Source organism: Barbus barbus, assembly GCF_936440315.1.
Source record: "Barbus barbus genome assembly, chromosome: 6".
In the NCBI taxonomy this organism is placed as follows: domain Eukaryota; kingdom Metazoa; phylum Chordata; class Actinopteri; order Cypriniformes; family Cyprinidae; genus Barbus; species Barbus barbus.
The window spans coordinates 30,575,858-30,594,723 of NC_136734.1; the positions used below are offsets into that span (position 1 = coordinate 30,575,858).

Genomic DNA, 18,866 nt, shown 5'->3' on the forward strand with positions numbered 1-18,866 from the left:
CACGCGCTGCCTGTCTGTTTAAATCAATCAAAACTCAAATTAACTATGTGATGATGTAATTAAACATACCATCTTCATGTGATAATAAACTCCGGCAAGGCCAACACCATGATGACCGATTGACTACACTATCCCGCTTATTAATACAACAATTTAACGTTACCAAATAAATAAATGCAATGAAATTAAATGTTGATTTATTTAGTTATTATTGCTATACACGTTGTTTACTTAAAAGCTTCCGCTAAAAATAGTCCATCAACGTACAATATTATTATTCGATATATTTCTAGCTGCAATTCAAAGCCATTTGGTGACTTGTTAGGAAACATATTTAGCCACCAGGCTCTTAGCTTTTACTACCTTTTTCGTTGTTGCTCCGACCGTTGTTTGCTGCACAAACTAACGAATTTAACTAAAAACCGAAACCGCGGAGTAATTTTTGAGACGTGCAAGTAGCGCCGGTATGTTGCCATGTGCGGTAAAACGTCGATATTTTAACTAATCAGATTCAGAATGTAGTGTTTTTGAGAGCCGTGAAATAAATATTTGTGTGTTTGGGTGTCATATATAAACTAAAATTTAAAAAAAAAAAAAATGCTAAAATAAAATCTTGCTGTGTAACGACCACTGTAGAACTTTAAAGATAATCTCTCTTTGATCATCAATCAGTGAGACAACTTACTTTTTACAAAAATGTTTGCCACTTTATTTGCTCCTTTGCTCAGTAATGTCCATCTTTGTTTGATCCACATTCCCAAAAACTCTCATTGCCAAACTTTAATCAAGTCTGTCAAATTAAATTAATGTGGTTATCCAACAGGCTTTGGGCTCCAAACCTTTAGTCCAGGCTCATTCGCACTGGTCTGCCAATGGTCTTGGTCATCAGCAAATGAAAGGGGCCATTCTGAATAAGCAGACATGAGGACATCATCATGATGTTAATCAGCGCTCATTCATCTCCTTTAAACACTAAGTTTAATGGCTGTAAGACAACTGAAAGTCTATCTTCAGAAACTCAACTCTTAACAATCATAGGCCAAAGCCACACTGCTGTGGATGAGAAGACAAAATGATTTTAAAGGAAAGGAACTTGAAATAGGAGTATCTAAACATCATGGTTTAATACAGTCCTTACGATTATGTCTTACTAGTTAATGCTAGTAGATCAGAAATTATCCTTATGAGGAAAACTCAAGTGTCCAGCTTCCCTCCCTAGTGTCATCCTATTTTAAGAGTCACTTTTGCTTGGATGTTTTTGCCGTACGTCACCAAACAAACCAACTGTAGATTTAAATCACACCCACTCTCTTCTAAACATAACAGCAGACCAACTATAAGACATCATGATTGCTTTTGTGCATCGTTGAGCTTTTATTCACACTTGCTTGTCTGCATGATACCCTAACATGGGATCTGAGAGAATAGTTTTAATTTTCTTTTGTTTTACTTCCTGTTCTGGCAGTGTGCACTTCAATAGCTTGGCCTGGACTACTGCAGCGTGTGATTCTAACAGCAGCTGTGCAGCCAAAGGGAGGCCCTTGTTTTGATTTGAAAAGCATCGGTTGTTTCTTTAAGAGAGCTAGACAGAGGGGAGGACACACAGCGAGAGAAGGAATGAGATCATTCTCTGAGGACTGGATGAATCAGCTTTTCTGTGAACCAGTTCATTCCACAGCTCTCCAGCAAGTGAGCATTTGGCTCCAAGATGTCCATTAAAGAAACATCAGTCAGTGAAACTGAAATGAAACACTACACCATTCTACTCTTTGAAATATTTTATGACTGAGAATTACCTTTGCTTAATTCAATTTCTGAGTGTAATTAGAGAAGAACTTAAGATGGGGTTTGCAAAAAGGCTCCAAAGCTGGTACAAGCATCATGCTGTCAGCTCCTGCCAACACTTCAATTAACGAGCAACGATTCAACATAGGCTCATGGTGAACACATGAAGTTAATAGTTGATAACGGTCTCGAATTTTACAGGAGACCAGAGTTTCAACTCATGCTGTTATAGAACAGTGAAACAGAGCAAAAACATTGCTGTGTTCGTTTAATAGAAACAATCTGCACAACTAGTGATTGAACAGCACTAAATTTCCCCCTCCAAAATCTGACTTAAGTGACCCTACAGTAACTGCTCATACATCTGAAAAATGTTGCACCACATTTGATTATACTGAATTCTTGAAACAAGGAAAACAAACACTAATTACTTATCGTTTTTTAGATTCAGATACACCAACATTGTTCATCAAGAGGCTCTAATGGAGGCTAAGTCGTGCTCTGATAACAGCTGGCATCATTTTACTTGGTGCTCAGCAGATAAATCTGCTCTATCATGCACATGGCAGTGATTGAAACTACAAATAGAACAAATGAGACACCTAATGGTTAAAGTCTGAACTGCACCTATTAATAAAAGTAGTGCTTTTGGAAGAGCTTTAAGAGCTTAAAGCATGAATCAACATGAGGCTATAAACTGTTAGCTAACACAGACACAATAGATGGCATGTATGATGTAATAATTGCTGCGAACTTTAGTAAGCAAAAACCACAGTATGAAAAAAAAAAAACTATCAAAGAAAACAAAGTTAAACGACTGGAGGTGGAAAAGTTTATTTTTTTAAAAACAGTTCAAAGTACATAGTTACATAGAGAGACATGTAAGACGGACATCCCCAAAAAATGATAACTACAGGGCAACTGAGTATCTTTAAAAAGAAAAAGGGCATTGTTGCATACAAAAAAGCAACCTAAAGGTTTAACTAAAACCATGAAGTGGTACTGAAATTAAAAAGCAAAAAAAGAAAAGATAGCCATGTATAAATATGGAATCATAAATAAAAAGGACTTTTAAAAATTTCCTCTATGTAAATTTCCATTTGCTTGATGCATGATCTCAGTAGGGCCTGTCTCTGCGCTCCTGACGGTGATCCCTGTTAAACAAATAAAAGAAAATGTAAGTACATGAAGCACCACCCAGACTAAAGCACTTTGCATTTGTCTTGTACTCGCAGTAAATGACGCTCACCTCATATCCATCTTGCCTGGGGGTCCCATGCCTCTCCTGCCCCCTCTGTCCATGGGAGGACCACCCCTGCTACCTCCTCTGAATCCGCCCCTGTCCATTCCTCCACGGCCTCCTCTGAAGCCGCCGCGATCTCCTCCCCAGCCTCCACGCATGCCCCCCGGACCACCACGATCCATTCCCCTGCCGCCCCTCATTCCACCCCTGCCACGATCACCGCCTGAATATACAGTTAAAACAAATCATGTTTCTTCTGATACACATCAACATAAATCTCAATCACTTTGAGGACACATTTAGAGATCAGCCGACGAGGGAAGACTCAATCTGTGTGTACCTGCTGGAGGGAAGGGAGGAGCTCCTAGGCCTTCAGGTTTTGGAGCTTTACATTGGTTGCACTCTGTCCTCCAGGAGAAGTTCTGATTTCCACACCCACTGTAATGAGATAAGTGATAGATAGCCAGAAACATAGGCGTCAACACTGTTTTTATGCTTATTCAGCAGGGGCCTGTACCATGAAGCCGGATTAGCTGGCTAGCCAGGTAAGTTTCAGTTTAGTTTGCACCAATCCTGGGTTTTAGATACCATGAAAGTGGCTTGGCTTTTAGCTGCGTTCATTGCCATAGTAACTTACACTCCACGGCTAACCTGCTCTGGGGCAGGTTATGTTCTGAGTTAGAGATTGCAAACTGAAATTGGACCAATCAGATGTGAGCAAAGTGACACATGTATGACAAAAAAAGTCACTCCCCCAGTTTCTCTTTCTACAAATTAAAGGTCACTATGAAGTACCGTAAAAAAGATACAACAAAATTGTCTGGCTTCACTGATAATTACAATTTACGTATGATTTATATAATTATTATAAGATTTATATTATTATTACTCCATTACACACAAGCACCTTTAGTTTAACAATTATTATAAAGCATTCATTTTAAATAAATATTAATATATACAGATCATATGTAATATAAATAAGTGGTAGAATCAATAGATAATGCTTTAAAATGTGACCTTACATGTTTGAGTCTCTATCACTATATATTATCAACTATATAAACTAACTTCACAAGTTTAACTTGTGACTGCACTTATAGAGCAAGATAATTTCCTTTATTTGTCCTCTTTCATGGACAAGTACTTCAGTGGAAATGCGTTTAAATTCCTCATATTCTTTAATCTCTTAACCTTTAACAAAATAGTTCTGAATCTCGCTGGCTCTTGCGAGAAGTAAATCACACTTGCGCTGTGGTGTGATTGGCTGTTCGCCGCTGATGTCACATTCATGTGCACGCGCTCCATTAACTCAGGATTAAGCCTGAGTTGACAGAGAAAGTTGATGATCAGCTTCATGGTACCGACAAAGCCAGATTGGAGTGGTTTGGATTTGTCAACTCAAAACTTATCCTATAACTCTGAATTTGTTCATCTACCATCATGGTACAGGCCCCGGGCCTCGTGTATTGCAAAACAGATGCATCATAGTTCGGTTGCTTCAAAACAGTTTGTTTCACTCACGGGTTGGGACATTCCCAGTCTCCAGCTCTCTTCTGCACATTGCCTCCTGGAGGCCCGTTCCAACCCATTCCACCTCGAGGGCCTCCACGCGGGGGGAAACCACCTCTCTCCCCTCCTCTTCCCATACCTGTTGGCATACAAAAATCCACTGTTACAATACAGAAACACCCACCACCTGAAGGAGTCCTGCTGGCTTAAGGATTTATCATACCTCCACGGTCCATCCCAGGTCCACCTCTCATCGGCATTCCACCTCTCATACCCCCCATCATGGGCTTCCGGCGAGCCATAGCGACCTTTATCCTCCGGCCCTGGAACTCCTTACCTGAGGTATGAGCAGCAGGTTAATGTTTGAGAACATGTTTAAAAGTGAAGAGAGATCTCAAGTCGAACGGGCAGAATAAATGTCAAGCAATTAACAGCAGATGAAAATAATCTGAGAAACCAACCATCAAAGTGTTCAACAGCAGCTTTGGCAAAGGCAGGTTCCTCATAGGACAGCGTGGCATCTCCCTTTGGTTTGCCAGTGTCTTTATCTGTGTAGATGTTTATGGCTGGTTGGTTTAAACGCCGATTTATCTATGGAGAAACAAAAATGTCAGGATGGCTATGAAAAATGCCACTACAATAGCTGAATTTTGATGATAAAAGGCTGACGTTGTTATTCAGAATGAATCTAGTCATGTAGGTCCTCACCCGTATCGCTCCAGGGTGTTTGAAGAAGTCGGCCATCTCTGGTAGAGTGGCGTTCTCAGTGAGGCCGGTGATGTAGATGGTGCTGTTCTCAGAGTCCTGCTCTCCTGAATGCCCTGTGTTTGTGAAATCAAATTTAACACTTATAACCAAGATGTGTTTAATACATTATTTAACTTACATTGTTCAAAAATGAAACAAAAATAATTTTTTCAAAGAAGCTTCTTATGCTACTCAAGGATGCATTTATTTGATCAAATATAGTAAAATGAAACCTGCAACACCTGAAGTTACAATTCAAAACACCAGTTTTCTACTACTTTTGGCGTTTTTGCCTTTATTCTGACAGGAAGCAAAGTGGGAGAGAGAGTGGGCGGGATCAGGAAAGGTATTCGAGAGAAAAAAGGGATTCGAACTCGGGGCACCCGCAGCACAGAGGAGCTATAGGTCAGCACACTGCCCACAAGGCTATTGGGCACCGACCAGTTTTCGATTTCAACATCTTTTAAAAATAACTACTTGTGATGCCAAAGCCAAATTTTCAGCAGCCATTAGTGCAGTCTTCAGTGTTACATGATCCTTCAGAAATCATTTTAATATGCCAATTTGGTGCTCAAGAAACATCAATGTTGATATCAATTGTTGCTGCTTAAGATTTTTGTGGAAACTGCATTCATAATTTTTGCAAGCTTATTTGAATAAAAATTCAAACAAGTCTTTATGGTCACTTTAGTACATATTACTGCATCCTTGATTTAAAAAAAAAAAAAAGTTTGAAAATAACTTCTGTAATTTACATATTAAAAGAGAGGGGGATCATTTACAGCACATACCCATGTCACGATCCATTCCACCTCTCATGCCTTCTTGGTTACCATGGATCAAAGAAAAGACAGACAAGAAACACTATTAGACAACAACATCACATCTTAAAAACAAACCTGCCAAGACCAAAAACCTGTGAGCAGTATTAAATGCATTGAGAAGATATGACCATTTTCAGGATTACCCTTGACCACAAAAGTTTCTCAGAATGAAATGGAAAAAAAAATTACAAATAAAATGCAGAATAAAAAAATAAAATAAAAAAAAGACGCTTCTGTCAAAGGACACGTCTCAACTTTTGAAGAAATCCAAATATAAACCATTAGGACACTCTTTTTGCTCTTTTGGTTAAAAAAAAAAGAAAAGTGGCACACCAAATGAATCTCTTAAGAACACATAGGCATGACACATAGGCCTCTACATTAACTCGAGTGGACTAGCCAATGGAATACGCTTTAGGAACTTACCACCAGGCTTATTGAAGCCCCCTCTGTCTCCAGCGATGCTAAACATGAAGATATGAAGGCGATATTCCTTTTAGTCTCCAACCATAGGACTTGAGTAGGAAATGAACACAATATCTCCCTCTAACCTTGCCCCATGTGATAAATGTACAGTGTATTTTAGTAACTAATTGGGCTGCTTCATGACTTCTATAACAAGTTATATGGTATTTAACAGTTTGGTTGCATGTAAGGTAAAAAGACATCCACACAGGACCAGAAATACATTGCATTTTTGTAAACCTTTTTTAAAATGAGATGAATTGTCAAGTTAGCTTGATGCCTCATGCTTAGGGCTGCAACCAATATAGTAAATGTTGAGGCAAATTTTAAATAAAGCAATCCTGTTAGTTGGAAAAATCCCTTTAACATTTCAATCAAAATAAACCAATAAAACATCAGCACTGAACAAGTACACGCAAAAATATATAGTACAAACGACAAATTTACAAAGGGTGATAAGTATATAAAAAGAAAACTACAAATATGCTGGTTAAAGAATGATCCAAACATTAGCTAAAAAACTATATCAAGAAAATTCCCCATGGTTCTTTGAGCTGTCGCCTTTGAAATGGAAAAAGGTACTTAAAGAATAAGTACTGCTGTTCTTACATCGATCTCTGATACCTGCAGCGCATAAATGTGACAAAGAATGTTAAAACAAGACCTTTGAAATGAGAAAACAGTTCACAAATGCAAAAATATTTAAGTACATGATAATGTATAAAATTGAAATATCAGAAATGTTTAATAGCATGCTCACCGTCCCTTGAAACAAGTTCAGTTGCACCAGAAATAACTTGATTTTCCTGTTTTGTTTGAAGTCAGGGGAATACTCACTAGTTTTATGGGTTAACAAATCACCTACTCAGAAGTGTTTGAAGAACGGTTTATGCATAAAAGAAAATTCTTACCTCTGGTTACCAAAGTATTTCATTGTATGGGTGTGCATTAAACATTCAAGGACTCTTTTCAAGGTTACTCCAACCATTTAATTTAAAAGATTTTTTTCCAATGCTGAACCAACCCTTCTGCTTAGATTCATCACCATTTTGAAACCAGATTACTTTCTGCATACTTTCAAAAGACAAAGTTCCATTCAGAATTTAAAACCCAATAAATAAAGAAAAATTAAACACCCATGATCGTGTGCCACTGTCTGCTGCGATAAAATTACACCGTAAACTACCCATTTTTCCAAAACTTGATGTGTGTTTGCTAATTTTTCCATTTCCCCATTCAAACTCAACAGCAGTACAGATCCTCATACAGCTTTTGAAAGAACCAAAATGTTGTTAATTTAGTAGGCAGCTTACTGCAACAAAAGAATTAGGTTTAATTAAATACCTCAACACCAAACAAAAACAATTATTTGATACGCTGCCACGCTTGAAATAAACGTGGGTAAACAAAAGGCAAAGACCAGCAAGCTGTACAAATAAATGACTTCCTCTGTCTTAGAATAAGCATTAAGTGCCCCTTCAAAACCGTAATAGTAAAAATAAGGTTTGCCATATGCAAGATCAAAATAAAACATCCCTGCAACAATACACTTGGGAGTATCATAGAAACCTCTACAAATAAAATAGTTGGATGAACTACACAAGAAACTCCACTCTTCTTAGACATGTACATACAAACCCTGCATGTGGGGAGTGATTCCGCTCAGTGAAAGGAGCAAGCGGGAGAGCAATGAACAGTTAGTTACGTTAAAGTCTGAACTTACCCCATGCCTCCGCGGCCCATACCCCCACGCCCACGAGGACCTCGATCATAACCATCTCTGCCGGAATCTCCTGGGTATCCACCCCGCTGCTGCGACCCTGGGTAGCCTCCGCTCACGCCACTCTGACTGTAACTGCCTACAGGAGAGATCATGCACTAAGCATATGGCCTTAACTTGACAAGAAACTGACTAGAAAATGAACAACAACACTGTAAAATGGTGAAAGCACCCTTACTATAAGCGCTTTGCTGGCTGTAATCGTTTTGTGATGCACTCTGCTGGCCGTACTGAGGTTGCCCATAAGAACTGTTCCCCTGAGGGGGGTAGGCAGCAGGTGGGCCTTGCTGGTGCTGCTGAGGTGGCTGTGCCTGCCCATAGCTGCTCTGCTGCTGTTGCCCATAGCCTGGCTGCTGAGCCTGATACCCACCCTGAGGCTGAGAATAAGCTCCAGGCTGGGAATAGGCACCTTGGTTGTAGGCCGGCTGGCCACTTGCACTATAGCTACAATACAAAAGAATGAAAAATATTTGAAAGATGTGTTCACAATTTACATACCGTTTAAAAGAACACATTAAATAGATCAAAACAAACAGTTAAGATTTACACAATGCTGTCCTTTTGAACTTTCTATTCATGCAAATCTGTTCCTACAAAAAAATATGCACAGCTGTTTTCAACATTGATAATATTAAGAAATGTTACATAAGAAATATCAGCATATTGGCATAAACAGCCTCTCTGATCTTACACATTCTCTACAGAAAGAAACAGGGTATTTGCATGGGAACTGTATATTTAAAGTGGCGTTCACATTCAGGCAGTATGAAGAACGAACAGCATATGGAAATACTGTGGGAGGCTCCATAACAGCATCCTGTTGATGTGATGCTCTAGGAGACGGTCCAGTTACCTCTGAGGAGCGGAGGCAGCAGGCTGCTGGCTGTAGCCAGAATAGGCCGGCTGGGTGGAGTATCCGGGCTGGGAGCCATAGGAGGCCTGGGCGGCAGGGGCCGCAGTGGAGCTGGTGTAGCTGCTGGCCCCGTAACTCTGCGCAGGCTGATTATAAGCTCCTGGCTGTGCTGTTCCATATGCAGCTGAGAGGGAGAATGATGATTTAACATTAGCTATGAGAATCATGTTCTATGTGCACCTGAATAAACAGTACGACCATATGTACAAGAGAACTAAAATGGAGCAATTTATAAAGCAGGAATTTCCAAGCCTAACAACTAAAAGGCATGGAAAGCACCAAACATTTAAAATTTTTAATGTTCTTGCAAAAAAATCAATATACTACGACATTATGCATTGCTCGCTAAGTGTCTCCTCACAAAGCTTGTTGGTCTCTGCATTTCTAAAAAAGCCAAACAGAAAATCACACTTAAAGTATAGAAAATTGAGCTTTAAAAGGAATTAAGAGAATTTATAATTTTTTTTTTTTAAATGTGGATCCTCTGCACTGAATAGATGCCATCAGAATGGGTGTTCAAACAGCTCACAATCCACGTGACACCAATCCATCAAATAATATTCTTGTGAAGTGAAAAGTTGCATGTTTGTAAAAATCCATCGAGACATTAACTTCAAACCACTGCTTCCAGCTAAAATACAGGTCCTCTAGTCATAATATGGCATGCACCAGTGGAGAAGGAAAAAAATAAAAAATAAATCATCCTCTCTGAATCAGGAGAGAATATGCACAGATGAAGCAGTCCAAAATAGTTGTAAACATATGTTGGTGTTTTCTTTTATGCATGAGGACAACAGGGGCTGGACTTTTTCACTGGAGGATGCATTATTTGGGATTACTCGTATTAGGGTTGGGCCAATAGACAATGCCATCATCCATCACCGATAGCTGACAGACATCACGATGTCCTTCCCCCCAGCCCCTCTCCTGGAAGCTGCCGCATCCCAATTCCGTGTTTGAAAAAAAAAAAGGGTGCTACGGAAGCAGGGGTGGGCAAACTTTTTTGACTCGAGGGCCACATCAAGTTTTCCACATTAAGTGAGGGGCCGCATAATATGAAGCTTTGATTTATTTTAATTTTTTCTCTAAATTGACACTCACTTACTACTGTACTATGTATACTTGTACCTACATGGCAGTTCTATTCTTTTACCATCTTTACCTATTTTTTTGAGCACTTTATGACACAGATAAGTTGCATCAGTGTGCAAATCAATTAATGTATAAGACATTTTATCATTTCATTCAGAAATAATGTAAAATAAACGAAACGTTTACAAACATAGTCCTCAGTCATCTCTCCTTACTCTGTGTGTGTGGTAAGTGAACTTATGTACTGTAATGTAAAAGACAGCCGCTAGTACGCGGCTAACCATGTCTCTTTAGTGGCTCCGTAGAATGCATTATTTGTTTTCCTTGCCTTTCTGAATACGGATCTACGCTTTGGGCACACAACATAAATTGATGGACTAGAGTCGAATGGATTACTTACGGATTGTTTTCATCAGCTGTTTGAACTCGCATTCTGACGGCACCCATTCAGTGCAGAGGATTAATTTCTCAAAATCGGTTCAGATTAAGAAAAACTCATCTGCATCTTGAAGGGCCTGAGGGCGAGTAAACTTTCTGGGAGAACTCTGGGACATTTCAAATCTGCGCAGTCATGCTCCAGTCACTATGACTAACAGGCAAATTTATCTGGCGTAATAGTGAATAAGCTTTGCCTACACACCTGGCGCTGCTGCTGCTGCTGCAGCAGCTACAGCAGTTGTTGCTGCTTGTCCATATGAGGATCCATACTGCTGCGCATACGCTCCAGCAGAGGGCGCTGCCTGACTGTAGGTGGACTCGGGTGCTGCGGCGGGTTGAGCATACGAGCCATAATCTTGCTGAGAATAAGCCTGTTGTAAAAAATAAAAAAGTTGAATCACATGCCACTGGATTCTCTTTTACACAAAACATCAGATGCAACAACCAGGATTGCTCAATTCATAGTTTTCAGTCACATGACTGGCTTGAAGACCTGGAGGGCAAAACATCCATTGAACTGCAGCACAAGCATGTAAATTTTCCATGTTTCCAATCTACTAATATTTAGATCACCTCTCAAAAGAATAAAACAAAGCTATGTGAACAAAATGCAAAGCACCCACTGCAATATTTCAGTTACTAACAACAGTGGGACATTATAAAACGTTTCATGTGAAAAACATTTAAAGGGCCTTAATTAATTAAAACAGTGATATTAAAAGATCAAATTCAGTACACAGCTCTCTTTACTTTATATAGAGTCTGGGAATGTGTCGTCACAGCGGCAATGCATTCTGGGAATTTAGGTAACGGGAGCTACCGCAGAGACTGGATATTATTTAATGTTTCTATTATTCTACTTAAGATTGCGTTGGAGTGGTTAGGGCTCACTTTACATCATTTGCCATAGCCCTTTGCATAGCCAGTGTGAAAAACGTGCTTTTTTTTCAGCCTTAGAAAGCTGAAAAAGCAGAGGTAATTCCTGCAGACATTAATAGATGCCATAAGTTAGCCCTTATCAGTGTCTGCATGAAATACCGCTTTTGATTAACGCTGTTGATACAGTAAGCGTTAATCATTCAACGCGATCTTAAGTTGAATCACAAACAAAATAATAGGCTATAATGTCTACATTCACTACGGAACTCGGATGAAAGTTAAACTGAAACTCGGTAACAACTCAAATAAGATATAGCTTAATAATTGATTTGCATTAAACTGTTCGCCCTCACACTACAAATAAAAGAAAATCATATGGAAATATTATCTGTGGCAGCTCTTTGATCCCAGGACACTTGTTTGTAAGGATTAAGTTTCATTCATTAATTTATTTGATCGTTTATCATTGTTCTGCATCTCTAATAGTAAGGAATCTTCAACTTGGTTCATTATTTGCACAGCATCCACAATATACAGTTTCAAAGCAGCTTACAGTAAGTTCTGTTACCTCTATAATGGCTTAATTCTTTACACTGAGCAGATTTACTGGGCAATATTGTGATATATAACAATGCTAAACGATCCACTGTTTAGGATCTAGCTATGTATTCTCCCCTTTAAAAAATAGGCATGGTTTTGCTGCTCTAATCAAAGTGTTTTAGCAGTTAGCCTGTATCAGTACCACTGTAGTGAAGGAGACTGAATAATGAATATATGCAGCCTCTCAGACAAACCACAGAGCCATTTTTTATTTAAAGAGATTTACTTATTAGTCCGTTTTATTCTAAGAGTATGTAAGATGGTTTTCAAAAAATATTAATAGTAAACGGTCGGCTTTTTTCTGTGGTGATTTGCATGCGTTTACATTGTGTGCTCCTGAGCGTTACATAAAACATGGCGGAATCTGACGCAGCGTGACGTAGTTTGCCAAGCTCTATAGGCAAGCAAATGAGACCCGGAAAACGAAAGCAATGCGCCAAGTGTTTTCTTCATAATGGTTTTCTATGGAAAAACATTTAATGTGTAACTTCGCGCATTTCATCTATATTGTGGGTTAATCTGCATACTGAATAAGGCCTTTTGATATTAGTTTCTTGCTACTTAATGTAAACCTCAAAAAAATAGCTGGCAATCAGTGGAGGAAAGCTTTGTTTTGCCCTCCAGGTGGTAGTTTCTGTAAGGAAGTGACATCATGTGAAAACTATGAATTATCAAACAAGTACACAGCATTTGTGTGGGAATTTGAGGAGTTTACCTGTGCAGTCTGTCCATAGCCCTGAGTAGGTGGGGTGGTGTATGAGCCATACCTGTGTAAAATGTGCATTATGTATTTTTTGTTATAATTTTTTATTTTTAATAATGAAAAGTAAGCATTGTGTTAAAGGTATACAGCATGTTAATGGAGGTGGACTTACGACTGCTGTGCACCAGCCTGGTTGTAGCTGCTATAATCTACAGGGAAGTAAATGATTACAAAATGTTAGAAGTCCTGCAAACACAGTTAGAGCTGCATAACCAAGAAAACAAGATGCATACTGACTGCACATCTAGCGTTTTATTATAGTCCCAAAACGATGGGATAAACATTTATGACCTGAGCAAACACTTCAACACAGACAATGAAGTGCAGCCCCTGTTGAATTCCAGCTATTCAATTGGAACAAAGCTTATATCAACAAGACAAGCTTAGTTGTTTAAAAGCACCAAATCATTCACAAGAAACATTTTAGTTAAGTAAACGCGATGAATTTAAGAAAACCATGCATTTGAACGTTTACGATTTCGCGTTATTTCAGCTCTAAAACTGACGATGAAAAAACATCAAAAACAAGACCTGCAAAAAAAAACAAATCTCGGGTGCTAGTTTATTTTGCAACACTAAATAAATCAAGAGTGCAATACCAACACTAAACATTGCGTTCGTCGACGTGACTGCGCCTTTATCCCGCTGTTTTAAACCACGCCTGCTAGCCACTGTTTACTTCAAATTAAACGAGAGCTGGATTTAGGCTCTTAAAGAACAAGAAAACGCATTACAGTAAATTATTTTGATGGTGTGCATAATATATGCTTAGTATACTATAAACTAATTTTAAAACCGGTTAGGCCGAGCTAACGATCCGTTAGCTTCAAACAACCACCTTGACCTAAAAACACAAATCATAGGCCGCGTGCTCGGGAAATGTCGGTTATGCAAAAACTCCCAAATTCTTAACATTATCTAACGATTACCTCAACTGTGACAAATTCTAGCATTTGCAAAGTACTAAAATCCTAAAAAATTAACACGACATAAACGAAAAAAGAAAAACTCACTCGAGACTGACGCCATCTTTCCGTTGGAGAACGTACGCGATGTGAACGCGACAAGTGCGCATGCGTGAAGTCAATATGGAACGTACCAACACACCAAGCGTAGAGGGGGGCAGATGTAAATCTCTGTTTGTAATTATTAACATGTTATTTGCCTGATTATCTATACAATTGAGTCAATCAATTACTAATCTTTTTAAAACAGTTAGATATAGTTGAACAAATACATAAATATGCGTATTAAAATTACGTTTTACTAAACATATTCGGATACTCCCCAATGCGCTTGCCCGTAAGAGGAAGTTATTCGCTGTCAAAATAAAAGGGTTTGCGAATGACATTGATTATTGGTGTAGCTTGGTCTTAGCCTACTTGTTTATTTATTTATTTATTTAAATTGGATATTTGTGCACATTGTGTTAAGCGCTCTCATCGTTAGATGAAGTATCTGTTAAAACAGACCTCAATATGCCAGCGTCGTAAACTGGAAACATGAACACATACACTATGATATTCCTGCCTATCTAGATATATACTTGTAATGATAGCAACTGTCAGGTGATGCGTTTTTCATTTTACAATGCTTGATCATCTCTTTTCGGCATGGATGTGGTTTGGATCAAACCGTCCAGGTTATTGTAGTGGAACATTTTTGATAGTCCTATTAATTCTGTCGACTTGGCTCTGTGGTATTCACGCCAGTCTAAGTTTAGGACCAGGCGGGGATTTTCCTGGATTTTATGGTAAGCTATGCACGAATGTATAGGACTATGATTCTAAACATTCAGTTCTTGATGTTCCTTGTGTGTTGCAGATTTCATCTTCTACGCCTTCAGTAATGAGGAGTTAACCTCATTTCTCTACAACATCACTGTGCTGCTGTGGCTCGGGCCCTGTCAGGAGAGAAGATGGGGCACTTTTGTCTTCCTAGCCCTCTCCTTTATCTCCACTGTGCTCCTTCCTCCTATTTATGCCCTCTTTCTCTTTGTTACCGGGGATGAAGCCAGCAGGGTCAGTAGTTACTCAGCCACCCACCTTGCCCTGCTCACAGCTCAGTGTCGGCAGGTGAAGCAGAGGAGAGTCTTGCGCTTTGTTCCTGTCTGGTCCTTGCCTTGGCTCCTCTTGATCCTCGACCTCTTCCTGCTTCCCAGTGCTCCTGGCCTGCTGCACTTTTATGCCATTTGCCTGGGACTCAACTGTATCCTTTCTCAACTTTTTTTACTCCCAAGACTCCCAATGTCCAACACAATATTAAGGCCCCACATATAGGCTATTTGTGATATATTTCAGTCATACAGGTTTGTAAGTACATGAGTTGACAGATTTTTCATTTGTGGGTCCCTTGAATTCAAATATATATTACACAATTATTTTTTTTAGCAGAGTTAGAGTTTTTAGAGCTAGATTATTTCCACTGCTTTACACTATTCATTTTGCGGTATAAATTAATCTCTTTATAAAATTAATGGCCTTAATATATTATACAGACAATAAAGAGTTTATTGAAATACTGGAGCAGATAGAGAAACTTGGTGCTTGTGCCTGCTTGCCAAAATGGGCCTACATCCCTGTTACCTCTCATCCACACTTGCCTGTTTACCACAACACCTCAATAAGGTTACTGTGAACTTTATGCTAATAATTCCTTTTTTTAATAACATCATGTAACTAGAATTAACTTTATTATTGTTCTGTAATAGACCAGAGCCACAAACCAGTAGATCCCAGTTGGAAGATCATTCAGCATGGCAGCATTCTGTGTCTGAGTGGCACCAGGAGCCTTTGATGGCAACCGATTCACAGCTGCTAGAGGAGGAGATGCTGAGAGCAGGGATACTAGCATCACTCCACGACGCACCCGAAGGTGTTGCGGACAAAGTGGAAGTACCCAAGTCCTCGGTGTCCTCTATACGGTTAGTGCATACTGTTCAAGAGTGTTTCTTCAACAGTGATCTCTTGAATGCTGTGCATCTATCTAAACTCCTGCACTTTCAGGTTGCAACAGCTAGAGAACATGGGCTTCCCCACAGAGAAAGCTGTTGTGGCTCTGGCCGCTACAGGGCAGCTGGACGGAGCAATCTCTCTGCTTATTGATGATCAGATTGGGGAGGAGGCTGTGGTCATCTCAAAAGGAAAGAAGTCATCATCAGCAGCAGCGTCATAGCTCAGGGATACTGCTTCAAATTGAAGCTGTATTATAGGATTGCCCTAGTATCATTCCATCACTTAAGCAGTAGTTCAACTAAAAATGAAAATTTGCTGAAAATTCACTTACTCTCAGGCCATCCAAAATGTAGATTAGTTTGTTTCTTCATTGGAACAGATTTGGAGAAATTTAGTATTACATCCCTTGGGTGCCATCAGAATGAGAGTCCAAACAGCTGATAAAAACATCACATGACATCCATGTGTCTCCAGTCCAACAATTAACATCTCGTGAAGGGAAAAGTTGTGGCCAAATTATGTGTTCATAATCTATAACGACTGTTTTCGCTTGTAAACGCTGCCAGATCTGTGGATATTTCTCTTCTGATTCAGAAAAGACAACTTTTCAACAACTTGTCAATGGAGAAAGAAATACTATGGATAGAGGATTCATTTGAAATGAAAAGGTCTTGATGGATTTGCTTTTCGCTTCACAAGATGATATATGATGGACTGGGGTCATATGGATTATTGTGATGTTTTAATAGCTGTTTGAACTCTCATTCTGACGGCACCCATTCACTCTATTACTGAGCTACTGACGTAACGCTAAATTTCTCCAAACCTGTTCCAAAGAAGAAATTTATCTTTATCTTGTATAGCTTAAGTACACTTTAATTTTTTCATTCATTTTTTTGGTGAACTATTAATTTAAGCAAGGTAACAATCTTCATGGTGAACTGTTACTGTGTATTTACTACTTCATGACGTGTGGATGTGCATCAAAAAATCCAGTGGATTATGGGTGGTGTGGAAAATTAATATATTTATTTTATGGTGTTGGCAGCTTTTATGATGAAAGTTTAAAGAATGGAAAAACATTCTGAACAGCAACCAAACTGTCCCAGTGGATAACACATGGACGTTCCAAGAAACTATCATTAAATCCACATTAGCAGATGTCAGGCCAGGAGAGTCATGTGCATGTCAGTATTTAAGCTTTCTTGGCTACAGAATCTTCATTAAAATATCACAAATTAAACATTCAGGTAGTATGAGTATTGATAAAAACATGGATTGTCTTATAGAAACACACAACAATGTTTATTTCGTTTTAACACCAATTGGTAAGACTGCACACTGGCAAGACAAATTCACACAAGAGGCTAGAAATGGAAAAATACAGGCGACGTTACATGAATTGGAATACAGAGTAGAGAAAACATCAATTGCTAATAGTCATCTATAAATAATTAATGCAACAATATTTATATAGGAATACAAAGACATGGAAAGGTATTGAGGAAGGAAACCGGTCATGTGCGTGTAACTGTGATGGAAAGACATGCATGAAACATAAAAACAGAATTCTATGAGTAGTTTTCCCGCTTCCCCTTGTGCTCCATTTGGATTTTGTGTGGTTTATGGTTCTGTCTCCTCTAGCTCACACAATTGCACATTTATTTTATTTATTTAGGGTTACTTAGTAATTGTTGTCCTGAACAAGAGGAGAATTCTAAAATTGTATACAGAACCACTTAAAATCATGCTCAAAGGCATGTTTTAACAAAAGATTAAAAAAAAAAACAATTTGTTTTCAGTAATTCAAATCTAGTTACAGCTTTAGTCTGTTTGAAAAGTGAGAAGAAACCCGAGCCCAAAGCCTATTACCACAGAACTGTCTATTAAAGTTTATACGTTTATGTCCTTCAGTTGTCCTTTCTCTTAAAAAAAAACAAGGTGATTCTCTATCTACATAGTGCATTTAATCCAAGGAACGGAAAATGAAATCAGTTTTTATCATTGGGGAAAGTGTGGGGTTTGGCTGAATAGCAGAATTATGTGCATTTTGTCATACAGTACATTTGCTGAAGTTATTATGAGCTCCTAACAGCAGCTGAAAAGACTAATAATATGGTTTGATGCTCTCCTAAAAAACGTTCTTCATCTCCATCACATTTTGTACCCTTCTTTGCCCACAATTTTGTTAAACAATTATATAAGCACCAATACTGTTTCTGTATATCATATTATAAAACATGCTTCCTTTTTCATTTGAAACAACGAATTGACAAATTGTTTTTGAGACTAATTTTGTTCATTTGGTTATGTCATAAGAGTGACACAACATAATGGCAAACCACAATAATTTGCCAGAGGAGAGGTGCTAGGAACCTGCGAGTCCCATTAGAGGTGGTTAATTTATACAGCACCAGTTGGTCTTCCCTGAGGTGTCTCCCTCTTCTTGACTAACTGGAATATTCCAAAGTGGTTGGATCTGTAGTATGTGTGTGTGTGTGTGTCTCAGGAGACTTGTGTAGTTGTTGCCAGTTCAGCTGATTTATTGATAATGAAATTGAGATGGAAACGATGGCTTCGCTCTTTGGAATATGCAGACTACTTTCCTTGAACCTTGGTCTCAGCAGTGATTAAGGGAGAATTGACTCGGAAAGATGACATTCTTGCCCTCTTAATCCGGTAGACATCTGGAGACGGCGTGCCAAAGAGGCCATCTCCTGACCCTAGATCTGGTTCTGTTGAAGGAAGAGAGAGTTAAGGCTGCTAAGTGCTAATCTGTTACTCTAAATACTTTGTAAGTGGCTAGTCCATTCATTTAGTTCATTCTAAGAGAAGTGGCATATGGAGATATTACGGAGATCACATTATACC

General features: G+C 38.8%; 3 protein-coding genes across 5 annotated transcripts in view; 1 reads left to right on the plus strand and 2 right to left on the minus strand.

The window, feature by feature from the left end:
- Positions 1-2,603: 2,603 nt before the first annotated feature.
- Positions 2,604-14,091, minus strand: LOC306871559 (RNA-binding protein EWS-like). 2 transcript variants are annotated; one of them, XM_079419598.1, is made up of 16 exons: positions 14,055-14,091; positions 13,154-13,190; positions 12,994-13,045; positions 11,002-11,170; positions 9,210-9,393; positions 8,535-8,800; positions 8,300-8,435; positions 6,538-6,575; positions 6,079-6,108; positions 5,249-5,361; positions 5,002-5,131; positions 4,764-4,877; positions 4,553-4,679; positions 3,369-3,466; positions 3,035-3,251; positions 2,604-2,939 (listed from the first exon to the last, which is right to left on the minus strand). In XM_079419598.1, exons 1-16 carry the CDS (start codon positions 14,068-14,070, stop codon positions 2,903-2,905), a joined length of 1,764 nt encoding a protein of 587 aa, XP_079275724.1. In that variant the 5' UTR covers positions 14,071-14,091; the 3' UTR covers positions 2,604-2,902. The 2 variants fall into 2 exon arrangements, with proteins under 2 accessions (XP_079275724.1, XP_079275723.1); XM_079419597.1 differs by having other exon boundaries at positions 6,079-6,111.
- rhbdd3 (rhomboid domain containing 3) lies at positions 13,729-18,254 on the plus strand. The gene is made up of 5 exons (XM_079419601.1): positions 13,729-14,794; positions 14,866-15,249; positions 15,539-15,668; positions 15,752-15,964; positions 16,047-18,254. Exons 1-5 carry the CDS (start codon positions 14,632-14,634, stop codon positions 16,213-16,215), a joined length of 1,059 nt encoding a protein of 352 aa, XP_079275727.1. The 5' UTR covers positions 13,729-14,631; the 3' UTR covers positions 16,216-18,254.
- The window catches only part of emid1 (EMI domain containing 1), a 69,624-nt gene continuing 67,761 nt past the window's right edge, over positions 17,004-18,866 (minus strand). Inside the window, exon 16 of one of the 2 annotated variants that reach the window (XM_079419600.1) lies at positions 17,004-18,730. In XM_079419600.1, the coding sequence (XP_079275726.1) occupies positions 18,594-18,730 (137 nt within the window). In that variant the 3' untranslated portion in view covers positions 17,004-18,593. The remainder of the gene's footprint in view (positions 18,731-18,866) is intronic. The other variant, XM_079419599.1, reaches the window with a different exon arrangement.